Source organism: Sceloporus occidentalis, unplaced genomic scaffold (assembly GCF_023333645.1).
Source record: "Sceloporus occidentalis isolate IW3139 unplaced genomic scaffold, rSceOcc1.0.p SCAF_66, whole genome shotgun sequence".
NCBI classification, from domain to species: Eukaryota; Metazoa; Chordata; class Lepidosauria; order Squamata; family Phrynosomatidae; genus Sceloporus; species Sceloporus occidentalis.
In genome coordinates, this window is record NW_028317046.1 from 2,823,791 (window position 1) to 2,849,582 (window position 25,792).

Below are 25,792 nucleotides of genomic sequence, written 5' to 3' on the forward strand. Positions count from 1 at the left end.
GCAATCTGCCCCCAGTAATCGTAGCTGCCAATGCACTCGGGCCATTTGTTAGTGAGGCTGCAGTTTAAGGGTTAATGCCCATTTGACTCTGGATACACCCAAGTCACTTGTATTTGGGCAAGGCGTTTCCGCACCCTCCATATATATATCTCTCTCTTTTAAATCTATGCCAGCAGCAGTCACTGTTTACATTACCTTAGGAGATCTCTCACCCCTCCCTGTTCTAAATACAGCGGGCAGGGAGGGAGCCGGCACCCCGGTAATGTGCTGGCAGAGCCTTCCACCTGAGCAAACAGGCATAGAATATACAGTGTGTCCAGGGAGGGGGTCTTGGAGACATTAGGAACATTTCCTACACTTGATTGCCCCAAATACTTGCCGGTAGCAGGAGGGTGAAGAGGGGGACCCCCCCCGCTGTCCTTCATGTGCAGCCCAACCGGGGCTTAAAATCTTTGAGCAACACCATCTGGGTTCATATTGCTTTGGCACTTAGTAAAAACCTAGATAAGTGGTAGAGGGTAATACAGCGAGGGGATTTAAACATACATGGGATAGACATACGGCTCCTGAATCTAAGACGAGACCAACGGCTGATTGATTAAGGTTTGAGTCTTTACAGCGGGGAAAAACCTGGCGACTAGACGGGGGCCGATCTGCCGGCAGGTTCCATGTTTCTATTTGAGGCCTGATTGGCAACTAAGATAAAACTAGGTAACTAGGTAAAAGATTCCATTCCACCCTAGGGGATGTCATTATAAATGAGGGCAGGTGATCCAAAGAATATCCGCTGCTCCTTGTCATTTGCGTAACGACTTGGCTGCACGCTGGTGTATCCTCCCTTTAAGGCTAAAAAAAATAATAAACCGGAACATTTTGTTGACATAATCTCTTTAAATTTACTTTTTTTCCCTCCCCTGTTAATTATTCATCTATATTTCCACCCAGGAGTTTTTACCTTTACACGCAACCCTTAGCGTGCTGTTTGGACGTGCATGGACATGGTCTTCTTTAGTTGCAGGGACAGCTCTGTGTATAGCACATGCCTGTAATGTAAAGAGAATACATTTTAATTAACTCACCAACAATGATACAATAATTGTTTCTTCAGTGGATAACATAATCTTATCTCGCCCCAGAGATAAACAGACCCATGGCAATATACTAGCTTAATCAGTGAGGCTTTTAGCTTAGGAACTATTAGATACACTTTGGGTGAGATAAAAAGAGGGGAAAAATGGAATTATGTTTAAAATGCTTTTAGAGGGAAGGTTTTCTTGTCATCAGACTCTCCTAATGCAGTGAGCTAAGTGAGGAGGATGGCAGATGTTTACCTTCCATCAATCACATTGGGACTCGCTATATGAAATGTCCAGAAAGTGGACTCTGTTGAGGTGCCTCCGGGGATAAGGCTTTTTAGTGGTGAGAGATTACAAATGCGTTAACACTTTTTCCTCCCCCCAAAAAGTCTATCTTTGGTATTTGTACGTAATGAACCCTTGCCACGATATCCAGATTGCGGGGGGATATCCAGTGTTTCCCTTTAATGCTATCACACCGCTCTACTGTCATCAGGTCGGAGCGCCTCTACTCCTGGGGGTGTGGTTGTACTAAGAGGGTGGTGCTAGCCACATGCGTGGGTGGGACCAGTCCTATTTAGTCTTTAAAGGGACAAAGGATAGGCAGGAGTGGGCGAGACCTGAGTGGAGAGTGGGTGTGGCCAAGCACCACTCCACTACACCGATATTAAAGATAGTCCCGAGGAATTAACTCTTCACCCAGAGACTCCAGGTTAAACCAGTATCAGTATAAGTTTCTAATTAGTACTCTTCTGCCGGAAGAGGAACTTCACGCTTTCCCATCACTCTGTTCATTTACTAAACCCACTTACAGATTTTTTACAATCAGTGTAATTGTTCTGGGGTCATTTAAAGTAACGGACTACTTACTTGTGGGAAGTTTTTAAATATTGGGGAAAACTAGCATCTTTCAGTCCCTTCGCTTTTCCTCACCTTACGAAGGTTACTTGAAAGGGGAGTAGTAACCTAATAGGTGCGAATAACCATGCAGGGACAGGATGTTAAGACGGACCATTATAGACTTTATAATGCAGGATTTATGAAAGTGACGAATTTCTGTAACAATCACTTTGTCCATCATATGGTCAGCCTATAGTTCTGTATCACACTCAGGACGAGCTTTCTGAATGTCATACGGATTTGTAGCCTAACAGATGGGGGGGGGGAGTGAATTTCACCACCAGTGTTTTTATATATTGGGTTGCTTATGACTTTTTTAAAAGGGAAGTCCCATGGAAAAACAAATGATTTTCATTGGGCAATAAATAGTCATGTATAGAGCCTAACCATTAAAGAATACCTTGTTTTTACCTTGTTTTGTTCAAATAAACTCCCTTTATCTGCAGACCTGGAGGTGCCATTTTTGTCAGTCATGTGATATTTTTGGGTAACTTTCCCGGCTCAAGCACCACACTGAGCTGATGCTTTATGGCAATACTAATGAAGTCCCTTCCTCCATAGACTTTCATCAGTCAGAGTGTCGAACTGGGTGGTTAAGCCTGACCCATTCTGTTGATTACCGTTGGCAGCGCAATAATGAGTCAGGGTGTTCGGCTAGTAGATTGGGCTCAGATAACAGATCGAGAACTCATACAAAAATATTCTAAAAGTGTTAGCAGTACTGAAATCCCCCCTGCACATGTCTCTGGGCTTTAAAGGCAATAAGTGCCTTTTTATTTTGAACACTAGAGGGCAGCAGATGATCACTAAGATTGACATAAAGTATCATGTAGAGTAATTAATCAAGTTTTCTTCAGAAATCGGCCACATTCTTCCACCTACGAGCTTCTCGCTGTCCGACATATGTTACTGGACTGAAAATGAACTCGTCTCTCGAAAAGTTCCTCCGTGGTGTCGACGAATTGGTTAAACTGGGAAAACTGCCAGGGGAAAATGACAGGGCTTTAATGGAGCCATATTTCATGGGTTGAAGTGACTGTGGAGCTGTTTTCACTTTGCTCCTATTTATGGAGGAGGGCTGGAGAGAATTGAGAGGTGTTTACAGGATGGAGAGCCCTGTTTTGTAAGTTGATTTGTAGCAGTTGGGCCTCTTGTTTTAAACAAGCTTTGGATGAGGTTCTTAACGTTGGAGCCTAGAAATGTTTAAAGAGCCAGGAAGGTCTTGTCAATAAATTGTGCGCAAACACAGAACCTGACACTAATGATATATCTGGTAGTAAACTCCCACCTACAGCACGGTTTTCGGCTATAGCTTAATCCTGAAGGACTTGGACGTGGACTCCGAATTTACCTCTGTCCTGTCAGAACACCGTGTTCCGCGTGGCCGAGACACTCTGCTGTCTAACGGATTCTTAGCAGAGGAAATAAGGTAGCCCAATGGATGCCCCCAGTGACGGATTTACTGATGAATCGTATCCTAGGTGCAAAGGCATGGGGGACGTTATGGTTCCAAGTGCGTTACTTAAAGTTAAGGACTGATCAGTAAAATCGTAATTCCTTCCTATATGTGTTTAAAAAAAAAAAAGTATTTAAAGGGACACTCCAGCCGCCACTTCCATGCATATGATTGCTCTGTTCACGTTTTTGTGGTTTCTCCCCTTGCAAATGCGTGGAGGCATTCTGCAGAATTCCTATACATTATTATTATTATTATTATCCTTTATTTATATAGCGCCAACAGTTTACGCAGCGCTTAATACAATACATAAATTCAAGGGATATGACAAGACAAGAATTGACAGACTAAGACAAACCGATACATTTGGTGGAGAGAGCCCTGCTCGCAAGCTTACAATCTAGAGGGAAATGGGGTGACAAACATAAGGCATAGAGAAAGGGTGAGAGGTAGTGTGGGGGTTGTATCGATGACAAGGAAGTTCTAGCAGCTAAGATGGTTGTGGCTTCTCTGAAGAAGTGGGTTTTTAGATGTTTCTTGAATGTTGGGAGGGAGGGAGAATGCTGAAGGTTCCTTGGGAGAAGATTCCAGAGATATGGGGCAGCCCGAGTGAAATCTTGTAGACGGGAAAAGGAAGAGGTGATGAGTGAGGAGGAGAGCCTTAGCCCATGGGAGGAACGTAGGGATCGAGTAGGAGAGTATTTGCTAATGAGGTCAGAAATGTACGGAGGAGCAGTATTATGGATGGCCTTATATGTCAGTACCAGGATCTTAAATATACATGCATTAGCCCCCGTCACCCACCCCCCTAGCTATATTCCATGCATATGATATATTTATTGCCAGACAGCTCTGCTTCTAGCTCAACGAATGCTGCGGGCGGTGGTCTGCTCGGACCACCACGGGCATCTGTGGAAAGTGCTCCCATTGAGTACAGTCAGAGTATTTTCCTGCCAAGATTTATCACACTACTCAAGAGGAGGGCAGCTGCAGCTTCTACCTCAGAAAAGGGCTTTTTTATATTATTGAACAATGTGAACTAAAGTGCACAAAGTAATATGCATTCTTCTTTACCAGGGCTGTCAGGAACATGAAACTGTCCCTTTAAATATAGCAACAGGGGCAAAAGGTTGCGCATCCTCTTGGTGTCTAAAGGGCCGGTCAGGCACTTTGTTTTTTGGGGGCTCATAGTGGCCGGTAAGCGAGGCAGAACCCATTCGGTGCCAGCTCCTAATTCAACTTGAATGCCTGGGAAGCAGATGACTATTTTCTCATTCACAAAAAATTTGGTAAAAGCCACAGACAGCTGAGCTCTGAGTTTCCACCTTCTGTTGGGATAATTAATAAGAGACGATTCTATTCCCCCTCTGGAGGCGCGAGCAAATATTGTGTAAATTAAGAAAATTAGGAAAAGATGGCTGAAAACCATCGTAATTAGGCTGCACACAAAATAAAGAGGGTTTTATTTAAGGGGCTGTCATCATGAATAACCCATAGCTAAAACTTTATACATTCTCCAGGTTTTTAACTGTTGGTAAGCTATAGCTGTCCAGCTGCTGCTGAACTATAATTCCCATGATCCTTACATGACCAATACCGCTGGCGTAGAGTGTAAAAGGCTATAAACTATAAATATACTGTCAATGGTGGAGCGTTACGACCTCTGTTCAAGGGAAGGTTATTGAGTTCCTAAGAGCACATGTGAGTTTGGAATAGAAAAATAGAATTATCACATTTATTTATCATGTGAGACCTTGAAAAAAGTGGGTTTTGGGGAATATGCGAGCTGTGTTTTTGCTAGCAGATAGGCCCCATCCGGCCCCCGTCTAGTCGCCCGTTTCTCCTGCTGTAAAGACTCAAACCTTAATCAGTCGTTGGTCTCGTCTTAGATTCAGGCGCCGTATGTCTATTCCATGCATGTTTAAATCCCCTCGCTGTATTACCCTCTACCACTTCTGCTGGGAGGCTGTGCCGTTTATCTACCGCTTTCTGAATAATACTTTCTTACATTACATCCAAGTGTGCACATGGCAGACCATTAATAAACGGTGTCGATGATTTAAATCGCCCCGCATATCTGTATTTGGAACCCTGACATGTAAATACAGACCCTTCCGATTATCTATCATTTTTACGTATGCGTAAATTAGTACTAAAATTCTCATATATAAGGTTTTTGCGTATCTGCGCATAATTAAGTATATCGGACATTAGGGGTTCCTGGGATTAGTCCAGTTTTAATAAAGACGATTAAAGTTATTCTTAGACGCCGACTTTGTGTTGCTGATTATGGGTTTGGAGCAATTATGTTTTACTATCTGTGACCAAACAGACCCCTAAAACGTAAAAACCCTTTCCACGGCAGGAGAAAAACCATATTTATCCCCGTTTGAATAATTTGAGGAACGGGCCTCATTAGTTCCCCCTTCCCGGGGACTTAAGGGCCGGACTGCTTGAAGTAAATAACCCCGGGAAGTGGGTTGTGTATCTCAGCATTAACGGCAATAGGATCTCCCCGGCTGGATATTAATACTAATTCATTGCCGGGGACCCCTGCCGTGCGCGTTATTTGTTTAAATTGGGAGAATCCCACTGCGTTGTTATATTCTCGGCACAGAGCTACTCGCGCCGGCTAATTATTTAACGTTACGGGCTCGTATGAATGGGGGGCCATTAAGGTACATTAATGAGAATCGAAAAAGCTGAAGATTAACCTCAAAAACGGCCGAGTCAGGCTTTCCAGAATCCGAGAATTCCTTAACCTTCCCTCCTCGTCGCTTTGGCCCAAGATCCTGGGGCTACAATTTAATCATTTGAAACCGCTGGGAAATAGTCCCGAATCCTGAGGGCTGCTAAAAAAAATAAATAAAAAAAAATAGTAGTTCGGAATTAAGAATTCTTGAAACTTTTGCCCCAAAAATCACTTGAGTCTGCCGTGAGGATTCTAGTGCTTGGCGGGCATGGCCCTGGGGGCAGAACGGTCCGTGGCGCTTGTTTTTGCTCTGCATTGTAAATATGGGGCAGATTCCAATCGGAACTCCGGCGCGTTCCGCAGTTTCATTCAGTAGTCTGTCTGCTTTTTTTTTTTTTTTCTGGCCAGCTCGTTGGGTAATCTGGATCGAAGCCAGGTTTCACCACAATTCATTCTGTGTCAGTTTAATAAATGCACTACTTAAATTATGAAATTACAAAAGAAAAAAAAAAAGAGAGAGAATGCACTTATTCAGACTCTAATACATTAAAAATAAGGCATTAAAACTCCAGCTTTTTTTTTTTTTGTTCCAGAATCAATAATGAACAGGAAGAGTTGCAGACATTAACAGCCGCGGACATCCAAACTCTGAGACATAAATTATCAGAGAAAAATGCACATAAGCCTTGAATAATGTAAATACATTAACCCATTTAATAATTTATACATTAAGATGCAGCCTGGAACTCGTGGCACGAGCAGGTTTGTCAGAGCCGCCAGTCAAACCCACACGACTCTGGAAACGACGGTGTCCCTCGCGTTCTAGTATCTGCCTGATTTTACCCGATTTCTCCTCTGTTAGGGGAATAAAAACAGGGACCCGGATCCCAAATATTACGTAGGGTTAAAAACAGGTGGTGGGTTTGACGCGCAGTTTCACCGGAAAGTCTTGGAAAGATTTTGGGTACTATGTATCGATATAGATACTTTCTGTTAGTTTAAGAAATATAGATGATTTGTCACTTGTAATGAGGGCATGGGTGGTGCTGGATGGGAATGTTGCGAATGGACCTCATGGTTATGGAAGAGGGTCGAGAGGTGGTGGTGTTCCTACCATTGATGAGTCTCTAAGCCTTACTTAAATTCCACGATCGTTATTCAATAAAACCCCGAAACCGGACAGGGAATAACCGAAATCGTGTAAAAAAAAAAAAAAATACAAGCTCTGCGGTTTGTGAATAGACCGCTGAATCAACACATGCCCACGCGAGGTAAATACAGATATATTTATGGCTGGTTCGGATATATAATTTGTAAGTGGAATCTGAGTGATTTTAGCTCCCACCCTACTGAGGATCTCCCCACGGTCCTCGCTGTTTAAAAACAGACAAAGAGTTAAGTTATTTTTTGGGCTCTCCGTTCTCTCTCGTATCACCCAAAGGCACCTCTGATGAAATCCTTCCAAAGGGAGAGAGGCTGGACTTGTTAATTAAATTAGTCTGGCACAAGGAGCTCGGTAATTATAGGTGCTAAAACCCCACGTTTAACAGGACGACGGCGGCTATAAAATGATAGGTGGCATGGAATGGTGCCGACGGCGGGCAAAGAATGCGGGAGAACCAGATTCTATTAATTGAAACATTGGCTGAATTCCTTTTTAAGAATTTCTTTTCTTTTTTTTTTTTAAATCAGGAAATTAAAGACATTTTTTTTTTTCGGGTTACACCCTATGACGACCCAAATGAAACCAGGACAGGGCGCAGCCCGGCTTCCGAACACATTTTAACAGGACCAGATTCCGGTCAAAATGCTAATGAAAAAAAGCTTTGTTCCAGACGACAGTACAATAAAATATTTGACATCTGTGCATATTAGACATGAGCAGGGGGACCAAAACTGTTTTGGGCAAACCACTTTGTCTTGTTTTGGGGTTTTTTGGGGGAATGTATTTTGTTTCGGAACTCTGTGTTTGGGGCGAAACTTGTAATGCTTTTCCGAAACTAAATTTGTGGAAGAAGGATTCAAAATCCAAGGTTTAGGAGCCGGAAAGTGCAAAGAGCTGTAAGAAGGGATGCGAAATTTAGAATAGCGCAAGAATTTAGGAGCCAGATGTCATAATCTGGTAGTCATGGCTTCTTGGATTTTTTTGATACTTTATTGAGGTTTCTGCTCTTTGAACTGTTGAGTAAATCAAGGACCATTTCTGAATGTTGAGTGGCACCAAATCCCTGCTGGCAGATCGGCCCCCGTCGGCCCTCGTCTAGTCCGCCCGTGTCTCCTGCTGTAAAGACTCAAACCTTAATCAGTCGTTGGTCTCGTAGGGCGTAAGGCGCAGTTTCCTTATCGGACGTTTGTTAAACCTGTGTTCTTAAGGGTAAGCGTGTTGGCGTGTGAGAGAATGCAGCTCTTCCAGGCAGAAGCTACTGTTACAAAGCCGTTTGCAAACCTTGTTAATTAAAACAGAGCTTCATTTCTCCAAGCCGTTGTTTGGCAGGAGTTGGAAACATTTTCTAACCCAATTTCTGTGTGTTTATGGGTTTTTATTATATCAGAGGTGCATTTCTGTAAATGCATGGGGTAGCTGGGATAGAATTGATTGCCACTGTAGACCTCCTAATGATTTCTTCTTCCTGATATCCTTGAAAGCTTTGAAACCACTTGCCCTGCTCCACCTGCAATCCTCCCGTCTGATTTTCTTCCTCTGGTTCCTATTATTTTATTTCTTTTTTTTTATTCCTCCAGATTGTTTGCGTGTCATTTATTAATATCCCCCAGTCTCCGATACTTCAACATCATTCTGCCATAGAGTTTAAGAAAACATTACAAATGGATCTAAAGGATTGACCATCGGATTGTGAAAGATAAGGTTTTTTCTTTTCTTACCAGTTATGCCAGTGAGGTTACTGGTAGGAGACTGGGGTCCTGGCACCCTCACAGGGGGGTCTATTCACTAAAGAGAGTTTACAGGAGAGTTGCGTTTTCAGCTCCTTGACTTCCCTATACATTATGAAGGTCCATACCCAGTAAGCTTCTGCTGCACGAAGAGCTTGGCTGTCCCTGTATAATGTATAGTTAAATCAGTGAGATGTCTACAAAGTTTCCTTTTGCATTTAATTATACATCATACAGGGCCAGCTCAGCCCTTCTAGCTTGAGGAACCTGCCAATGTTGGCCCTTTGTTATAAATAGTGAAGCGAGAGACTTGAAACTTCAACTTTCCTTCAAACTCTGCGTTTAATGAATAGACCCCAAAGAAAGAAATGGCAACCCTAGTTGGAAGGCGACCTTTGGCTTTCCTGCAGCAACTACAACTCCCATGATGCTCTGTTAACACAGCTCTGCTCTAACACAGTGGTGGTCAAGCTTGCTTAACGCAATAGCCACATACAATAGTACAAGATATACAAGATGTTTGACATGCACATTTTGTTTATATATATATATATATATATATATAAAGAAATACATGTACGTAATATTCATTCATATGAACACGCTCTCACTCTCATTCTTACATACTCTCTTACATTCTCACACTTTCGCTCTTACTCACGACCTCTCACATGTTATCTCTCAATGTCTCCCTACCTTCCTTACCGACCACTTCCGTGTCCCTGTCTCCTTTCCCCCAGCTCCGCTTCTTCTCTTGCTTCTCCTTCTGTCTTCTTTCTTCGCTTGCTTCTCCATGGCCTCACTCACAGTAGGTTTGTCTGTGGCCTGAGTGAGCTGCGTTGCTCCGACCAACATATTTCCGCGAGTATTTCACACGTTTGCGCTACATTATTATTATTTGATTTCAATATTTTTATATCAATATGTTTATATGTTTATAGCGTAGTGTATCTTGTATTATACAGAGTTGGCTTTTGAGTGCCAGAGAAACATTTCTTCTTTTTTAGTTCACGAAGAGTTAAAGTATTCTTTGCGGCGCTGTGATAACTGGGAAATGCTAAATATAAACCATGTTCTTAATGTTTTTGCATCCTTTTTTATTTAATTCGAAGCACTTCACAGAGCATTAAGGTCTCGGATCCCCTAATCTCGTTTTCAAAGATCGAGTGGACAGTTGATCTCCTATTACTTCATTTTTCAGGCTGACCAGAGCTTGTAGTGCAGGATGGGGCTGATCGCAGGCTACAAATCTCATCATCCTCAGGCAGCCACCGGCCCTTCTTGTATCCCAAGATAGACATAGTTGCCTTTGATGTAGCAGCAGAATGGACAGCTCTAGGTATCCATCTGTTGTCAGACTACAAATCCCATCATCCTTGATCAGAAGTCAGCCGAAAAGATACAGGTTCTTTAAAGTATGGGGGGTTGTTATTCACTAATGTAGGTGCTTGCGGGGTAATTTAGGTTTAAAGGGCAGACACCCCTGCAAGAATAGCTGGCCCTGTGTTTTGCCCCAGGGAGATTTCTTGTATTCAGTGTACAGGGTCGGCTCTGCCTGCCTTGAAGGGTAAGATCGTTGGTGTTGGCGCTGAATGATGCCGAGTGAAGTCAGGGAGTTGAAACCCCAGAACCTCCTGCAGCTTTAGTGTATAATCCCCCGATTGTTCTTCGGCTGAGGGTTTACCGGAGCTTCTGGCAGAGTAAGGCCCCAGTTATTAGGATTAAACCTTATTTCTAACCAATAAACAGATGACAATTGGGTTATGATTGATCCTAGGAGGGGGTGCAGAGGTTTCCATCACGGACAGGCGGAAGCTTGTTGTAATCCATTATATTTAAGGAAATGGGAAGCCTCTTACTGATCTCCCACACCTGGGTTCCTCCGGAATAAACGGAATGAAGTCAATACCGAGAGCGCTAATGCCGCTGGACGGCGAGGGAGGGGGCACCTCGGCACAAAGTAAAATCCTTCCTAGATGTTTGAATGGAAGACTTTTAAGCGATTGTTACAAAGTGCGGTTAGTTGGGCAAAAAAATGGCAACAATGGAATTGCCAATGGTTCCAGATGTAGCACTTTGTACGGGAGTTACTTTGTATACATACGATACGAAACATATAAACATATTGATATAAAAATATTGAAATAAAATAATAATAATGTAGCGCAAACGTGTGAAATACTCGCGGAAATATGTTGGTCGGACCTGCTTCGTTTTCTTGGTTTGTGGCAACGTCCGTCGGCGCTGGAATTAACGCTCTGTATTAATATGAATACATTTGTTTTGTTTTTCTGGCAGATTAACTGGTAAAACAAATATATATGAGTATCTACCTACCTACCTATCTATCTATCTATCTATCTATCTATCTATCTATCTATCTATCTATCTATCTACCTACCTACCTCTCTATCTACCTACCTCTCTATCTACCTACCTACCTATCTATCTATCTACCTATCTATTTATCTATCTATCTATCTATCTATCTATCTATCTATCTATCTATCTATCTATCTATCTATCTATCTACCTACCTCTCTATCTACCTACCTATCTATCTACCTCTCTATCTATCTATCTACCTACCTCTCTATCTACCTATCTACCTACCTACCTACCTACCTACCTACCTATCTACCTATCTATCTATCTATCTATCGTTGTCACATGCCCAACGTGTCTTCTCGATCATAGATGATGGCATTGTTTGACCTTTTAGTATTTTCTGGACCCGGATAAGAGACGGCCTTTTCTCTATACCCCCCACCCGCTGTCTGAGCTGCCTGCGGTTCCTACGTAAACTCACATCAATTAACTTCCTGGAAGGCTCGGATTTCAAAGCCGTGGAAGCGGCAGACATTGCTGGGGGGTTTGAAGTTACAGGTGAAGATGTTGGACAGGTGCCTGAACTATCCGAGAACATTCCCCTAATATCGCCCAGAGGACATGGCTAACTGTACTAAATGCGATGAGCCAAAGACACCAATTCATTACTTTTTGCAGCTCTGTTCAGAAATTCTGATATTTGTCGGGCAGGATTAATTCTAGCCCACGGTCACGTGACACAAGGAGAGAACACTGCTGGCTAGAAAGCCTGGCTGAGCAAAATAATATAATATTTAATAATATAATCGTAAATTTTCTTAATTTTTCTTTTTAGAAGCTTGGAAGGGATAAACCCATGGAAACCATATCAAGCAATTGGGGCAAAAACTTCCTTGCCGTTGCAGGAATTTTAAGCGAATTTAAGAGAATTTCTGAAGAGAGCATTTATAACCCCCCCCCACACACACACATTTTTTTTTGCATAAAAAAACAAAGAAAAAAAAAAACCTCGCCCCTCAACTTAATAGCCCTGACCGTTCCTCAGGAAGCGTTATTGGATCCATTGTAATGTCTCCGATCACAGCTAGGGGGAGCCATAAAGCCACGCTGCTTCCTTCTGTTACTATTTCTCCCTTAACTTTACCCTCTAAGATGAATATCTCTCAATATTTGCTATTTAAAGGGTGGCATTATTTTTTTTTAAAGTAAAACATAAAGAAAATATACGGTATATAAATGCATTTTTATGAAGTTTATTGCAGGGCAAAAGCTTATTTTTTATCAGCACCCTTTTCAAGCGTTGTCATCCTTAACATGCCCTGTCTCAGAACGTACTTATTGCACGGAGGGGTCTTTGGCTCAGCTGGTTCTACTGTCTAATTTTCAGTCCTAGAAGACAGCGTGGAAGATACGAATTGTTAACTGGTATATATTTTTTTTAATACATTGCCATAAGCTTTGACACTCATAAAAACTGTCTTCAATGGCTAAAAAAAAACCCCCAAAACTTCTGCGAGAGACCAGTTTGGAGCGGAAACTAGACTCTGTTTTGACTCTGTTTATTTTTTCTCCTTATTGGGTTTATAGCACATTTTTTTGAGACCTACAGATTCATACAGAAGGTCCTTCTTGCCGGTAGCGTACTAATTTAAGTTTGTGTGAGAAGTCTATTGTTTGTTACATATAGAAAACTTAGAAAGATTCCCTTTTGGGGGCTGGAGAAACAATGTTAATTCCAAGATATCACCCCAAAAATGATGTGAGTTCGCACAACTTGCCACCTGTGTAAAAGTCCCCTAAACGTCTCTACTAGATGTTTGAACGTCCGGACGTTATCCGCAGCTGTAGGGTTCTGTTAATACGTTTTAGAGGGGTGTGAAACGCGTCGCCCGGCAAAGAAATGAATGAGATTTTGAAAAAGCAAACATTCGAGTCAAGACATTTTGTCCGTGGCGTCCAGGCGATGGCTGCCCTTAGCGACGTGCCTTTCGATGTGTGTCCTTTAATTATTTTATCATTTTATTCTTACTACTCTTCTCTAGTTATATAATTGTAGTTTATTCTGCTATTAAGCTAATATGTTTAACACATTCTCAGAACATATCCACTGGCGTGAATTCACACGTCGCAGAGCTTACAGTCTAAAATTGTTGCATGTGGGGAACTATGAGATAAAGGGCTTTAAAGACACTTTAATTACGGTACTTAACTGCGTGAATGTAAAAAGAGAAACGATCTATACACTGTGCTGTTTAATTGACACTTTAAGGATCAAGTAAATGTATTCATCGCTGACCATGCCGTGTGTCCTTATATGCAAATTAATTGATGCTGCGCAGTATTTCCTCCATATGCAGATTAACTGCTATTGATCAGTGTTGCATTCGGTTTCCAATGGGGCGGTGGGGTAATGTCAAAAAGGGGCCGATCCAACAAATTGAAAACTCTTTTTATCCCCCTTTTCTTGATTCGTACGTTTCTTCTGATTGCAAATTTATGGTCGGGTTCGCTTCGAAGACAGTCTGGGATAAGGAAGTGAGTTCAATGTGACTTCCCCGCTTGGCTAGTGCTGGTCCCGGCAATATCCCGGAGCCTCTGCTTATTAGCACGTTACCCCCTCGTTCCTGCCCTGCGTGGACCCCTTAAAGCTGAATGCAGAAGCTGGCATGATCGGGCCCAGCTCGAGCGTCTTTAGCGAGATATACAGCCTCGTAATTAGCCTCGTGCATCTCTTCTGCGAGTGCTGGCATCAGCAGTGTGTGATGGCTGCGTCTGATTAACAGCCGCTCTGCAACCATTTCCTTGTGCCACAGATGACCAAATTTGTCACTTCAGTTTTGACACAGACCTGATTTCTTGCTAAAACTTTACATTGCTGCCGCCGGCTTCTCCTTTTAATGTTCCCGCATCGCTCCGACGGCGGGGGCTGCATCGCTAACAAGTATTAATGAATAAAACGCTCCTCTCCCTTCACTAGCTTTGGCGGTGGGCCACCGACTGTCTCATCTCCTGCTTCGTGTACGTTAATAACTGCTCGATACCTTCGTACCTGTCTTCCATCTTAGTACCTATAACATATATATATATATAAATAATATATACACGCCACCCTTTATGGAGAGCTCCTGTTGGAACTTTGCAGACCGTCTTGTTGAGCTAATTGTTTCCTGAATCAATTGAGATAACTTCTGACCTTTCTTTGTGTACGGAGCGGGTGACCCTGCCCCCAGTTAATGTTTTCTCTCTCGTTTCAGACACCACTTTCTGTTGTCCAAATATTTGTGTTGTATTTGCCCTCATGTTTTTCTTCATGTGCAGATGAGCTGCTACATACAAGAATTGCCCTCGTATGCAAATTAACTCCCGTCAATCGGTATTACCCTCGTATCCAAATTAACTGTGAAATCGATGTCGCATTTTTGTCTGGTCCTATAAGGCGATGCTTCTTTTTTCTTTCAAAAAGTACCTGATTTCTCCATCCAAGGGCCCAAAAAGGGAATTATCTAATACCACTTACTTTCTAAATGAATGAGGTTTTTACACATTCTATCGGACCTGTCAGAAATACCCCAAGGGGCATCCATACCAGGGTGGGCAAAAGTGTCTTGGGAAGCCTGAGTCCAATATTTGGGGCGTTTCTGCTCTGTACTGCTATCCATTTTAATGATTTGTATTAAAGATGAATATTACCCCTTTTGAACTATTTGGAATTTATTTAACCTAATATATAAATATATATATTTTTTTAATATTCAGTGTATAGAGACTTTTGGTTTAATGCAACATAAATATTTCCATTTTTTCCTCGATAAAAAATAAAATGGTTAAAATATGTTAATTTTAATACTATGGGACTATTTTCGAATTCTTATAGACTTTTAAAGGGGGCGTACATTCTAATTTATTCTAATAAAACAATATTTTTAATTGATGGTGTAAATAAAAAAACATAATGTACAGGATTTAAGAAGTCTACATGCGCCACCCTTGGACTGTGGCTCGAGACAGCGCATTTGTCACCCGCAGCGCTCATCTCTCTCTATTTTCTCCCTCCGCACCCCCCCCTGCGTTCCTCTCCCCCCTTTCACATGCTTAAATTCACTTATCATGCTTTTTTAAAAGACGCCTCTTCTCTTTACCTGACGTCTAAATTGCTTTCAGTCACTGTTCCTTCTCCTGTTTTCCTTTAAATGAATTACTAATGACATCTTGTTCAATCATGCCCTCACTGCAGGCACTTTAAAAGTAATGTGCCCCATCCAAACCTTTTAACCTATTACCGAGTGTATTTCTCAATTGAATCAGTGCCACCGCAGGTGTAATAACTAATCATTTGAGTTACACCTGCTCCGATGTACTTAGCGTCCCGATCTGTGTTGGATGGCAGATAATTCCTGTTTATTGCATTGTCCGATGGATCCGTTTTGCCTACATCTGACGTGATTAGTGCATTTAAAGAAATAAGAGACAAGAAGAGGTAGGGGGGCTTGCATTTTGTGGTGTCAGCCAAAGCATCAGTACTACCAACCGGCCCGGGGCGCTCTGCGGATGAAGAGATTTACAAAATAACTTTACACCGCTTCACGCCGGGACATCCACACATATATTTTCTTCTTTAGCCGCGTTAGAAGTGAAATTGTAGGACCCTCAGGTCATTGAGGTCATTGAGACATTGTATTTCTACAATTTAAGCAGAGAGGCAAGATTCTTAGAGCTTTCTCAGAAATTGGAGATGCAGCGTCTAAGATTTAAAAAAATAAATCTTGGAATAAGTGTTAACTATGTCATGGTCCCTTTAAATGCGGCCCTTTAAATAAAACCACATTCTACATGCATCGCCCTGGCTAGGTGTCAGGCGCTGACATCTGAGAGCGGGGGCCAAGGGTTATATAGCGTTTCTCTTAGAAGCGACATATCGTGTCCTTTACGTTATAGGAACGGGAACCATTATTTTGATTCTTTTGGCCACAAAGAAAAAAAAAAGTTTGCTATGACTTTGTGATGTTCCTATGAGCGCCAGAGGGGTCAGCAAAAGTATACACGTTGCTCACCTCTCCCGCCGTTAAATTGTTATGTGAAATGATTGCCTCAGAGATTTATCTGTTTCGTGGAGCACATTAAATTATAAAATGTACTGCAGCACTTTTTGAGAGCATGCACCGCGCCGGCTGTAATCTCCTCCGCACCGAATGTATATGAGCGAAAATAACGCTAGTCAGCAGCGCAGACGTTTACTTCGACCTCCCACTTCCAGGAAACTGCGAGCCCCCTCCGACAATGAAAAGGTTAATGAAATACACCGCACGAGACGCTTTGCTCCTCAATATTGGTTTCCAAAGCTGCTTTTGATGTAAATGAGTCTGTTATCCACATATAACTTCGTGGGTTCAAAACAAGGGCAGCAAAGGTCTCCAATAAATGTGTACACACTTGCACGATCAGCTTTTAAATACTCTCCGTCTGTCTGTCTCTCTCTCTCTGCAGATCGCCACAGCCGTGAAGTTTCTGCAGAACCCCCGGGTCCGCCAGAGTCCGGTGTCCACCAGGAAGGACTTTCTGAAAAGAAAAGGTATCAGACTGGTCCATGTCGCTTTTACCTACTGTCTTTGCTACGGAAGAAGGTATATTCTGGTGTACCATCAACAAATTTGTGTATAGGTTAGGAGCCAGAATCCTGAGGTCAGAGCAAGAAAGAAGTACACCCGTAGAGATCAGTATTGAATGGCACAAAAAGTTACCAGCCACAGTAACTGGTACAGTAGCCACGGCTAAGTATACTGTATACTGTATGTGGCTCCCTGGCTGATGGGAGTTGTCAAGCGCTGTCGTAAACACGGCTTTACCCTCGGGCCGGAGGGATGCTTTACATTCAGTAACACGTTAATGGGGAACCCACCAAACCACTCCTTAGAAGAGATGCCGTTAGCGGTTACTGCAGAAGTTTATTTTTTTGTTGAATTTAGTAAACTGCAGGCTTTGGAAAGGAATAGGAGGGTCTTGCAGACTTTGATAAGAGGAGAGATTTATATAAGAATAACCCAAATATACAATAACTAAATAAACTTTGTTTTTAATGAATACAAGTGTTTCTAAACAGAAGAGTTTGCTACACTCCATCAGGCATTTTACACTTTGATACCAATATTACAAAAACATTGTTACTTGAACTTTAAGAAGTCTCATTTATACAGTAATAACCCCCCCCTGGCGCTGTATACAGTAATAACGCCCCCCCCCCCGGCACTGTATACAGTAATATACTTTTGTTATGTATTTATAATCTAATACTAATCGTAATAACTGGCGGGACTTCTCCTTTATGCCGGTCCTTTGCTTTTATGTTGCCTGCTTAAGCTAGGAGAAGAGTCTGGCCAGAATACGCAGAACACACTGACATGTCATCCTTGAACAGGCGAGCCAGGAATGAATATAACAGAACGAAATATTGCTCTCAGAAAGACTTTGGATGCGCCAGACACCATCATAGAAGCCTGCTTTATAATTTGATATGTTTATTTAAGCAGCACATAGAATAGAAATTTGTAGCTCACTTCTCTGGCGCACACAGGGTTAAACCATATTACACAGGCCTTAAGGTTGAGGGCAGATCTCGGCCCTTACCAGCTTTACAGCAAACCCAGACACGTTGTTACTGTTAGGAACCGTGTTTCCTGGGGTTAAGTTATTATATCCCCTCTCCTGATGTAACATTCCCCCAAATATCTAACCCCTGCCTTAAACCACAGAGAGGTTATTTAGGGTGAGATCCTTAATGGAACAGCCCATTGTCTCTGACAGCCCCTCTAAAGAAGAATGCATACTGAAAAATACATTAAAATACGTAGACCTGAGCCAGCAGCTGCCCTCCTCCTCTGCAGTCTGATGAGTCTGGTAGGAACATGCGCCCATAGACCTCAACAGGAGCACTTTCAGCCCATGCACTTGGGGGGTCTAAACACAACGTCCACTGAGCCAGTGGAGGTAAATAAATCATGTGCTTGTGTTCGGTCACCTGGTGGGGATTCTGCAGAATTTGCAAAGGGGGCCCCATGAAATTTAAAGGGACTATACAACTATCATATGCATTAAAGTGCGTGTGATGACTGGCGTGCCCCTTTAAGTAACAGAACAGTTGCCTTCTCTCCTCTTATGTATTTAATAAGAGATTTAAGCGTAACTTTGTTCTTACTCATCACTCCCACTTTCATCTTCATTTTCTACATCATTTAAAACTTTAAGAAGCCAATCAGGAAGAGCCAGTTGGGGGGGGGGGGGTATTATTTCCTGAACGCAAGGTGTAATTAATCTAATTTCAAATATATTATCACAAATAATGTATAAACTGAAGAGTTCCACTTTAAATATATGAATATATGTATGTGTGTGTGTATATATATATATATGTATGTATATATATATATATAATATGAAACAGAAGCTTTGTCTATTTTTGTATAGCTTGCTCTTAAGATCTGATGACCTGGAGCAAGCTACGTAATAATGGCTAACGGGTCAAAGGCCAACTTTAAGGTCAGGAAAGCCTTCTTGAATTGGCCTAATTACTAAGCAATTGATATTACTTCAGCGGCCGCAATAAAGATTCATTTATCTCAAAGCCTGAACAAAATATCTATTGACTTCTCAACGTTATTCTTGTACGGTTCTTTTTGTTGATGAACTAATTGTCCGTCGGCGGACACCCTTCCATCTCAAATACATTACAACAATGTCACGTTAATAGAGTCAAGTAAATTAATGTATTATGATATATTCTTTTTTAAATTATTTTGGTTTTTTGATGAACATTATAGTTTCTGTTATTTTCTTTGAGGGCATATATCTATATTTAGATTTTAATTGAATTCAATTATTTTATTCCATTTCTGTATACAATTTCCAGAAATTTCTATTCTCAGTCAAAATTTTTGAAACATACTATAGTCATTGGCCACCCTTTTGTGTATATATAAATATATGTATATACCGGTATATGTATATATGTTTGTGTGTGTATATATATATATATATATATATATATATATATATATATATATACACATTAGTAAAGCATTGTTTTTAGAATGTACAATGGCTTCTATTACTGTGGTAACCTGATAGACTTAGCTGGTCTCTGGAGGGACGTCAATTTTGGATGTGCTGCGTCCCTCAAGGCTTTGTAAAAAGTGCACTTAGAAATTATGTGTTTATAGGAAAAATAAGATATAGTGCAGTCTTTTAATTTTGACAGATTTTTACTGGTGCGTCCAGTGCTCTGTTATATTCTATTTTAATGGCTTGCAGTAGAAAGCAGCAGTCCTTAATTTAAATGAGAAGCATGCATAGAAAAGAGTTATTTATTATTATTATTATTATTATACAATAATAAATATTATTATTATTTATTATTATTATTTAAAACACACCAATAGCCTCAGTCTGCTATACTTTGCAACACAATGTGATATTTACTGAATGGCTGGAAAGATAAGAATGTAACAACACAAAGCTAATCTGTAACAATGCAAAAAAGTTTTGTACAAAATCATCCTCGCCCCCTATTGTGGGTATTGTTAATTTTTTTAAAATTTTTTTAAAATATTTGTAGAGAAAAAGTCTCTCTGTTTTCCCGTTTCTCATTTCAAAAGTCATTATGGAGCAATTAGTCAAAGAGGGAAATAAAATGCTCTGTGCTGACAATGCTCAAACGTAGTTATCATAGAGAAATACAAAAGCAATTTCACTCCACTTATTGCAAACGTAACCCTTTTGTTGCAAACCTGGAAGATTCCCGGAGACCGTGAAAAAAGCCAGGATGACCAACAAAAAAAACGAAGCGTTGGGTTTATAATCGCGGGATAGAATTATTTCCGCATTTGAATGAATGGATAATCACAGGTTTGGGATTTCAAGAGTTTCCGCGGCCGCCGGATTTATGGCCGACCTTTGCTTTTATACATTGAGGCTGTTGTGAAACACGTTGGGTGAATGGATGCCTCGCGGCGAGATTACCTTTTAAATGCATTAAAATTTCTCAATGATTCAACTGACTCTTGAAAATCCAAAAAGCAAAGGTATCTTGTTGCTTTCCCAATCTTGCTACAACTAAGAGTTTCCTTCATCATTTTATGAGAAGGCTGTTGGGATTTACTCACTAAGCTGCGCGCTTCTTCACACAGTCTGAGTTTTTATGGAGGGCCAACCCTGACCTCCTAGCAGTAGAAACTTGTCAACTTGGGTCTCTCGTGGTGTATAGTTGGCGGTAAATATTTCATGTTTCTGTAACTACGGAATGTATGTATTTTGGTACAAGGTGACTTTCAATGGATTCTATCTCTTGTTTTAAACCCAATTTCTTATGACTGGTGACCTTTTACTCCAGTATATGCTGTGAATTTAGGGTCTCTGCCTTTTGCCCACCTAACCTCCCTTCCTATGACATGCCATATGCAGCAGACGTCATCTCGGAGAGCCAGAAGATCACCAAACCCATACGAGCCATAAACTAATCGAACCCTGTGTCGGCAGAATTGAGTGTCCTCTTGTGTAGAACATTCATCTGCTGGAGAAGAGATTTGTAAACCTGTAACATTCTCATATTTCAAAACTCTAAATTCTGCAAATTAGACCTTCCGCCGTCCGCTGGTGCCAAAACCGGAAAGAAATTACTTTTTCAAGTGTTTGCTTCTTTTTTGGAATGATTTCCTTCCATATATCTTATCTTTGCATCCTAATTCTAGAGTAGTTGGGAAAGAAAAAGAGAAAGCTATAACCCAGTCTACTCATGATTTACCGTCCCTTGTATCCTTTTGCCCATTAGTAACTGGTAACAGAATAAATGCTTGGTCTCCAGTGTACCCCCTGATGCCCTTCTTTCCTCCCCCGACACCCTTCTTTCCTCCCCCGACGCCCTTCTTTCCTCCCGATTCCCTTTTTTCCTCCCCTGATGCCCCTCTTTTCTGGGTGCTCAGAATGTTTGCTGGGTATGAGGGTATCGCTGGGTTCTACTGCCCTCAAAGCCCCAATAATGTGTATAGAAACTACTACTTCTAAAGACAAAAGTGGGCATTTTTGGTGAGCAAAGTGGCCAAGATATGAGTGTGTGGGTTTTTGGACACTACAAGGAACCACAGTTGGCCAATTAACAATTCAACTCTTTTTACCCAAATCTTTTAGGAATTATGTAGTCTGCGGCTTAAGTAAAATAGTGTATAGGAAGAAGGTATGGCACTCGGATCCGCTGTTATGGTTTTGGATTTTTTTTGCGATGTTTGAAACAGGCAGAGCTAATAAACACATCTCAGAAATTGATTTGAACGTTCGCCGGTAGGGTGGTTGTTATTAAACGCAGGAGAGTCCGATTATTGAGAATATAATTACTTAAAGATCAGGCTTGTGTTTCTTGCTTCCCTCGTTGCATGATCCGCTCCTCATCCGGATTTATCCTTCGGAGATATTTGTACTTTACAAGTGGTGAAAGATGACAGAGGACGGGCTGTGAGGGCGTTCAGGCTGCCCACGTGATCAATTATGATAAGTGGGACCGTGACTGAAAATCAGGGCTTTTGGGAGGTATGATATTATGATATAATACACAACAGCGCATTGATTTTCCAGCCGGAATTTTGTAATGTCTGCTCATTTGGAAAAGTAGAATTTTTTTTCAGGAAACTCCCTGCTTGGGCTGACATAAGGATTCCGATAGAATCTGCTTCAACATTTCAGGTGTCCGATACCTTCATTGTGGGTGTGGTTAGAGGCAGAGCTGGGGGCGGGGGCCATTCACCAACCTTACCCAGAATGCTGGGATATGATGTCATTACTCTGTTCTCTGATTCAATACGTAACACAGTGACTTCATGGGAGCTTGGGAGAGATTTTACAGCTTGGTGGGCAGAGGGGATCCTCTGAGATCCCCAACCAGCCAATAATCACCACTGCCTACAAAAGAAAACTTTGCTCCTAAACCATATAAAACCAACATATACATTCAAGCTGTTTCTCTTTTATCCTCCGAAACAGAGGCAGTAAAATGTACCCGTCGGGAAATAACTTCATTGCTTAGTTTTGTTTGTTTTGTACAAATCTAGATCTATTGCAATATGTACTTTTTGGAAAAAGCTTCCTCGCTTCCCATGTGACAAATATCCTGTTTTGAATGCCAAGGCGTGCACACGAGGGACACTGATTTAAATACACGCAGAACAGGGGATACACGTGTACCTTATACAGATACACGTATACGCTGTACAGATACATGTGTATGTTATGCAGATACACGTATACCTTATACAGATACATGTGTACGTTATATAGAGACATGTATATGCTATATGGATACACGTGTATGTTATATCGATACATCTGTACCTTATATGGATACATTTGTACGTTATATGGATATATTAAATTATGTATACCTAGAATTAACTATTTCCGCCCCAGAATGCATTTACGCACACAGGGCAGCGCTAGAGGGGGTTTAGCTCCTGGCCTCGTCCTTCACCGGAGTCTCGTTATCATGAAAGCCTTTTTAGCATTGATTTCATAAGTCTTAATTTAATAGATCCGTCATTACCGAGAAGTCCTGGGAGTCGGGCCTAGCTTTCCAGGTCACCGACCTTTTAATTACAAACCTTGCTCTGATGGTCAGGTTATCGACTGGACGGTTTCCGGCCTGCCTGCCCCCGGGATGCAAACGCTATCTCCGCTGCCTCCCCACGCCCCCCGTTTTAAGAAAAAAAAAGGAGAAAATTACAGCCATTAAGACATCCCGCCCAAATGTTCTGCTTCCGTTAATAATTCAGCCCTCTTGCTGACGCAGAATTCTTTCTTTGCTCTGTCTCCGTTCACCTGTTGGCCTGAAGGATATGAATGCGCGGCAGCGATGTAACGTGGCACTGAACATGCGTGAATTATGACAAACACACAATTGGATCAGATTTAGGTTCTCGGTGGTGTCCGTTGGTTAAATGTTACAATAGTCCTGGTGGGAAAGGATATGCAAAGCCCCTTTAGAAACATTCTATATTTCCAGTCTTCCTAGGATCTCTTTAAGATCTGAGACATTCTGTCGCTCTCTCACACACTGGGGTTTCGGGGTAGGTGGCCACATGTTCTCATTTAGCTGGAAGAAATTAAGGGGGTAGGGGGTTTAGTTGAAGATGAGCCCAGCATACTTATTTTTACCATATTTACACACATATTGATTATTTTAATCTACAGACTCTGCCCCATAATACATTTCCCATAGAGAACCTTAAAGTGAAGCTTTCGGGAAAGTTTCAGGGTCCACTTTAAGGCCAATCAGACTGCGGGTTTTTGAATAGCGTTCTGATTGCATATCTCATAAGCTGTGCGTTGCTTTGTATCTGATTTCGGTGTCCGTGACTTAAATATATCAGTCGAAGTGCGTTGTCTGTTAGTTGTAATCACTATGCGCATCTCCCTTGATTTTTACGTTTCTGATTAATGATCACAAACCATTTGGAATGGCATTCATTCATTCGTTCATTCATTCTTATTTTATAGGGCATGGGTCTGATCTTTGGTTCCTGGCCAAAGCAGAGGAGGGCTAACGGTACGTGGCCCGTTAGTGTAGCTGGTCATATTAACTTGTCGCCGTGTCCCATAGGCAGCTGTTAAACGGGGTGCCCTGAGTTCTTCGGCACATACTGTCCTTTCCCGTGTCCGAAGAACGACCATAGACTCGACGGAAACCTAGAATTTGATGGAAGAAACAAAATAGCAAACGGCTGATGAATGAAAGTTCCCCGCGAGGTTCCCTTCTCTTTAAATTAATTGTGTTAATACCTCCAATCACAATAATAACAGAGAACTTAGAATTCTAAGCGTAGTCTGCATGATTCAGGTGTTGCTTTCTGTGCTTGACAGCTAGCAGCCTCATATCGAAACCTTGCGATAAAAAAACATCTAAGATCATTAAGTAAGGAACTATTAAGTATAATTATTAAGTAAAGAACTGCTCAGTGCATGTTGCTCTGATCTATATTATTTGCCTGAATCTAGCTGTAAAGGTATTAAAATTAAAAGAATGAATGCATTAACCCCTTTGCTGCTAGGAGCAAGCACCCTCGCCATGCAGTCAGTAATGCCCTAAAGTCATGCACATCCACTTATGCTTCGTGTCATTTTGATGGCCGGGGAAGAATATCTCTATCCGTACTCATCGTTTTTCTCATACGTCTGAAAAGATGATGGGTCCCAGTGGGGGGCGGAATGATAAATCATTTGGTTTTTTTTTTAAAGATGGAGATATTAGTTTGTCGGTGCGGGGGGCAGGCGGCATCCCTCAGGGATGTGTATTTACACTAGGTACACACACGAGCCGGCTGTCACCGCTCCGCTAGGATGAGAATAGATGCGGAGAATCATCTGGGCATCAGTATTGCATCAGGATGCCGGAGCTCATCTGGGCGCAGCTATTGCATCAGGAGTGCGGGGACTCCATGGGACGGCATTGCTTCATCCTCTGCTCCGGGGGAGCTCTCTGAGCTAGAAACAGTAGTTTAATACAAGGGCAATTCGACGATCCTTGGTTTTAACTCCTCGGGTGACAATTCATTAAGTCATTCACAAGCCATTAAGATGGGGAGAGACCGTTCATTGTTGATTTTGAGAAATGGTGGGATTCTAGCATAGAGTGCAATCTCTTTGGCACATGCAGCCAAATAGTTACAAGGCCGACCTATCCTGTCAAACCTTTTTTGTCAAACCTCTATGACAGATCTTATTGTTATAGGGTCTTAACGCACATATTGTTATATGTTAAATTACAGCCAGGGTCGATGGCGGGGTGGGAAGGCACAGATCTGTTTTTCGTGCTTGACTCCATGATTGGGGGGGTGCTGATGGTAAATTCCAGATAGACTTTGAGGTCCAGTGGCAGTAGCCCCTCTTTTAGCATTTGTGGAACTGCAGCTTCCACTGCGCTCCGCCAGCCCGAGTCGCACTTTTACCGCTAGGATCTTGGTTAGGATGGAGGTCGGGGTTAAATGAGTTAAAAGAACTTCTTGGCCCCTTCGGAGTGGGACGTGTTGGGTCTTTGCCGTGACCGCGGAGCTCTCTACCAGGCCGGTTCAGCTGGTGGCCTCTGGAGCTCACAAAGGTGTGAGTTTTCTGTAGGGGCTGGAGGGTTATTTTGGAGCGGATGGAAAGCCTTTGGGGTGATGATGACACCGTGGATAGATGTTACACTTCTGGCTTAGCACATGGTTGTCATTTGGTCGTTTTGTGTCTGTCTCTCCCTCGGGTGTCTCCTGGGAGATCTGAAAGCTGCGTCGTAGCAAATAAGAACCCGTCAGCGATCTACCTGTGTTGTTGGACTTTATTGTTTTTTGTTTTGCAGTTTGAAAAGTAACGAGATAACAATGTATCAATTCAGGGTTAAACTGGCCCCGGACCACATCTGTGACATTAAACCCCTCAAAA

General features: G+C 41.9%; 1 protein-coding gene across 1 annotated transcript in view; it reads left to right on the forward strand.

Annotated features, from left to right (window-relative positions):
- Nucleotides 1-25,792, forward strand: part of LOC149286884 (peroxisomal membrane protein PEX14-like) — a 41,146-nt gene that overhangs the window by 4,311 nt on the left and 11,043 nt on the right. Inside the window, exon 3 of the mRNA XM_089493687.1 lies at nucleotides 16,829-16,913. Within this exon, the coding sequence (XP_089349813.1) occupies nucleotides 16,829-16,913 (85 nt within the window). The remainder of the gene's footprint in view (nucleotides 1-16,828; nucleotides 16,914-25,792) is intronic.